The 5,000-nt window shown below is 38.7% G+C and overlaps 1 protein-coding gene across 2 annotated transcripts in view; it reads right to left on the reverse strand.

Moving 5' to 3' along the window:
- LOC138041930 (multiple epidermal growth factor-like domains protein 11) overlaps positions 1-5,000 on the reverse strand; it is a 45,626-nt gene that overhangs the window by 16,810 nt on the left and 23,816 nt on the right. For both annotated transcript variants that reach the window (XM_068887624.1, XM_068887623.1), the window contains exons 11-14: positions 2,517-2,587; positions 1,597-1,722; positions 864-992; positions 379-507 (exon numbers count right to left, since the gene is read on the reverse strand). In XM_068887624.1, the coding sequence (XP_068743725.1) occupies positions 379-507; positions 864-992; positions 1,597-1,722; positions 2,517-2,587 (455 nt within the window). The remainder of the gene's footprint in view (positions 1-378; positions 508-863; positions 993-1,596; positions 1,723-2,516; positions 2,588-5,000) is intronic.

Below are 5,000 nucleotides of genomic sequence, written 5' to 3' on the forward strand. Positions count from 1 at the left end.
TTAAGATCCACGACGCCGACGTCGACGAAAACGTCACTTCAAAATCAAAATATAACTTTGCACTATCGTAATTCTTTCGCGATTATTCCATTTCGTTCACGCCGTACGTTGTGGAAAAGTATCCTAAAAATAAATTGGTACGCACACACGTGCCGCACGATTATTTTTCCTCTTTTAACCAATGATATTGTTGTTCTGGGGCGTTCTCGTTGACGACCGCGTCGTTGATCCCAAATGTCCCTATTGTCACGATGAAACACAACGTTAAAAAGGCCAAATTTCTCTCAAATAAGAGTCATAAAGCATGGTAACAAAAACTTCACAGTAACAGAACTCAGTGAAAAAAGCCAAGTGGTAAGTTTTGCATAGTACACTTACACATATTACACTTGGGTCCTACCCATCCTGCATTGCAAGCACACTGTCCAGTCACGTGATGGCAGGAAGCCTGATGTAAACAATCACAGCTGGTGTTGCATCCCGGGCCATACCAGCCATTTGCACAACCTAATGAACACATCAGTGTCACTTTCCAACATAACCTCACTGCTTATAGGTTTCTTTCATTGGTGTTGTTGCACAGTTTAGAAATACTACCTAACATAATACAATGGCTGAAACAAAATCATTATTTGATTCTGATTTGACAAGAGGAGTAATTGTAAAACTCAATCTTACTTTATATAGCGGGCCCAATTAAACAGTAGACGGTCATTTTGCTCTTTTTAATAAAAACAACGAGCCAAAAACAATCAACCTTACTGTCTGTCATTCACAGGCCAGATCAAAAAGCAAAAACAACTGTAAACTGCTTTGTTGCAAGCAATACAACATGACACTGATACAGTTATGAGAAAGCCCACCTTTGTCACACAAAATGCCTTGCCATCCAGCAGTACAGTAACAAGCACCAGTCACAGGGTCACAAGAAGCGCCGTTTTGACAAAGACATGTCTCTTGACATTTGTTGCCATAGCTACCTGACGGACAATCTAGGAAACCAAAGAAAAGGCTCAAGGTAGGTGCTGACCAATCGGAAACACACTGAGACTTCTCCCGTGCTGGTCTAGCGACGTTTCATGCCATTTTGAGGCTTAAAAGAGAAATCTTAAGCAGTGCGTTTGCGTGAAACGGCAAAAAGTATTGAATTCTCTTATTCTAAACTTGTCTCTCTGTTTTTTGAAGTTGCAAGGTATTGGTTGATAACAAGCAAAAAATGAGCAGAAAATCAAACAAGTTTCTTTGATTTTTGGCAAAACGAAAATTTTCGCCTCATGTTTGCCCTGTGCCGTAAAACGCGATTATCGCTGAATCTCCAACCTTTTAACTACAACGTGAACATATAGCAGTTAACCCTTTGTCTCTTATTTTCACTTCAAGATAACTCCAACCGATCCATCAATGGGACACATTAACGTCAGTGTAAAACTTGAACAAAATCACAAAATGCTTTTGATAAGGCAGGTTTACATGTAAATTTGATGTGACCCTCAAGTTCCTTTACCCTTACACATCTTGGCTAATTTAGTTTAACAAAATTAACAGAATTCCATTTTTTCGAGGATAAAAAGATGACAAGCAAGCAGAAGTTCTTACTGTTGGCACAAGATGGTAGCACTTTACCAGCTGGGCAATCGCAAACGCCACTAACAACATCACAAGGTGCACCGTTACAGATGCACCTCTTGTTACACTTGACACCATAAAAACCAGCTGGGCATTCTGAAAAAGAGATCCGCAAACCAAAAAAAAATCATTAACTAACGTAATAATTTTCTTGAGAAACTGTGCAGCTGTGTTAATGGAGGAGTGAAGCATCGAAATTAAAAAAAAAGGAAATGGAACGTCGAGGGGAAATTCAGTAGAAAGCTGACGTTTCGAGCGCGTTCAGCAGCCCTTCGTCAGGGCAACGGGCAAACTCTTAAATCGTAAGATTTCTAATTTTCCCAGATTTAAGTTACATTGACCTTCCTTAAAACTTGGCAGCTTCTGCAAGTACCGGAGCACAAATTACGTAAAACAAAAGGAAAAAAAACAGAAAACAAAAATACTCCAAATAAAGACTAATCCCAAGTGACCAAAAACACAGTGCTTTCCGGTACCTGCAGAAAGACCCTAAAACTTCAAAGATTTCATTTCACGGGTTATTTACAGACTGAAGTATATCAGACAGCCATTATTACACAAACTGTAAGTTCCGCATGAACGTCATGTGTATTTTTATAATGCCCCTGAGTGAAGATTAGCTTGTAGTAGCTACATGTAATACATTCAAGCAACATGATTTACCACAAAAGTTAAGACAAACAGGTAGACGTCTCCATTCTGTGTTCAACGCTTTGCAACCAGTGTTTCAGATGCTCAAAAAGATTAAAAGAATTTAGCGTTGAATGGCGAGAATTAATTAAGGCTAATCGACATCATCCGAGAGGACTATTTAAGATCCAGGCATAGACCAATTCACGATAAAATAATTTTATGGCAAGATGTGAAGGTTGCAAAAGTCAAGATCTTACTTTTTTGTTGATCACATTGGAGGCCTGTAAACCCATTCTTGCAAAAACACTTTCCATTTAATGCATGACACCTGAAAACAAAAAAACAGTCAACGAGATCTATTATGACAATTGATGGGCATTATACAAAATCACATTTAATTTCCAGTGAAGAAAAGGTACTACAATGACAGTTGAGCTATGGCAGCACTGACAAGAAAGTCTTAAATTGTTCAGTCCTTATCAGTGAACCTTCCCCAGGAATTTTAGTGTTTTTACGCTCGATTGTCACTAATTGTTCGCTGAGAATTCAAAATTCTGCGTTTTATATAAAAACTATGTTATTTTTTCTTCATCTGTCTTTTGGCTTGGCGTTTACTGTTACCGTGTAGCATGAAATTTTTGCGGGACTTTTAGTTTGCGGATTGGCGATTTTTTGAGGTTGCCGGAAACAAATTTTTGTGGCGCGAATTGACTGAAAAATCCGCTGTGAACTAATTTTTGTGGTTTTCTTTTCAAGCAGCAAGACTATTTTTAACTTCTATTACTTTTTGGTAAAAAAACCCTCAATCATCGTGAACGGGTGGAAATAATGGTGTCCCTTAGGATGACCCGTCAGGGATATATGTGTTCGGGTGAGTCAAACTGTTCTAAGAATTTCGGTTTTATGTTGCCGGACAGCTACAGATTTCTTTACTAAAACATCACCTAAAAGATTCGCAACCAAGTAAAAGTAGTCCTTACGTTTTCGGAAAGGGCATTTGTACACTTTTTGGCTTAAAAAGGTCACCTAGCAGTTTCGGATGAGCAAATGGTTCCGTTGGAAGTTCTTAGAAGGTAAGGCTTAGCTGGCGATTTCTGAAATGAAGATATCGTTCCCTAAATTTTTCGGACACTTCAATTTTAGCTAAGATATCCGAACAGATCAAATTCTTTTAGGTGATACATACATCTGTTTAGACGGTCTTTAAAGCATAGAAATGTCTCTCAAAAGCTTTTGGCTTAATTGGCTCGTCGGGTGCCCTTGACCCGTTCGAGCAAGGTTAATGTGATCTTTTGAAGAATGACTGCTTTGAGTTCGTTTCTTATGCCTCAGAGACTGGAAAAGTATTGGCTTAACCTTTTATCGTTTCGTTTTGTTTGTAGCAAGCTCCAATTGCTTTTTTTCAATGCAAATATCAAAATAAACGGGCTATGTCACGTTATTACTGGGTTGCCTATGGCAAACCAGTTGGAATCTGTGTTTAGTTTCGTGTTTTTTTACTGGGTTGCCTATGGCAAACCAGTCGAGGTCTGCGTTGATTTCGTCGTTTTTTTGTTTTTTTCCGTGTCGGTAAAAGTCTTGCCTGTCACTCCCCTGGTAAGTGATGTCTTTTTGCATAGAGCCTTCTGAGCGTTTTTTCTTAGGATCGAGAGGGTAGTGGAACTGCGTAGATTTCTCTGGTGGACACAGTAGAATCATTAACTTAGCCTGCAATGGCGTCGAAAGTCATGTAACGCGAAGGGCGTTTTAGTGGATCCTTAAACAAATATACCCTTATGGAATCTCAAAAGCGACGAGTACTGGACTTCGACAACAATCTATCGCCCGTCGAGACGAAATCAAAGTGGTAATTTGACACGATTGAGTTTCTTGTCTTCACGCACGCAATGAAATAGGAAGAGGTTTTCGCCTCTAAGAGCAAATATGTTGTTTGTTTCAATAAATTTTTCGCTGGAAAAGGATTCTGTGGTATTTTCTGCCTTTGTGAATTATAATATCATGTTGTGTATTGAATTTTCGAGCTTAAGGTTGAAATGTGATATGGGAGAAGTTTTTTAGTATTGCTCTGTAAGCTGGAAGGGTTCACAGGCCTGTTGGAAGAGTGCTTGAGTTTCAACAAAATGAGCCCCAAAATCAGTGAAGAATTGTGACGCAGTTGAATAATAAAGCAGCTGCTATTTCCAAAATGATGGAATTACCTGGTGATAAATAACGTCGTACGCGTCTTGGAGAGTAAATTTTGACTTTGCATAAACAAGACTTCGGCGATTGTGATCTTTGTTTTGACTTCGCTCATTTCATTGTCAAACTTTATAACACTTGACGGAAAAAGAAACTTACAAAAACCCGGTATCTTGCCATCATTTGACACAGATACTTCACTGTTTGGCGAGTAAACATGCCGCGGTAACTTCATCACGGCGCCCGCTGAATTCCGGCGATGTCACTTTCGATTTTGCGATTTATTTGTGCAGCCAAAACGTACAATAGCGAAATTGAACGTTGCAAAAATCCCCCAAAATGTTTGTCGCTGATCGTAACTTTTTATATTCTATATTCACGGTTCAAAATAAATGTTGTTTTCATGTCGTAAATATGTTATTCTCGAGCGATCGTCCTGGAAACTTCCTTCTGCTCTTTCTAAAAACTTTATATCAATATTTATTTACTTTTGCATCAATATTTGTTTTTGCATAAAGCAAGCTAATAAAATCTGTACCTTCCTGAGTTCGCATTTGTTA

This window comes from Montipora capricornis, chromosome 3, assembly GCF_036669925.1.
Source record: "Montipora capricornis isolate CH-2021 chromosome 3, ASM3666992v2, whole genome shotgun sequence".
Taxonomy (NCBI): Eukaryota; Metazoa; Cnidaria; class Anthozoa; order Scleractinia; family Acroporidae; genus Montipora; species Montipora capricornis.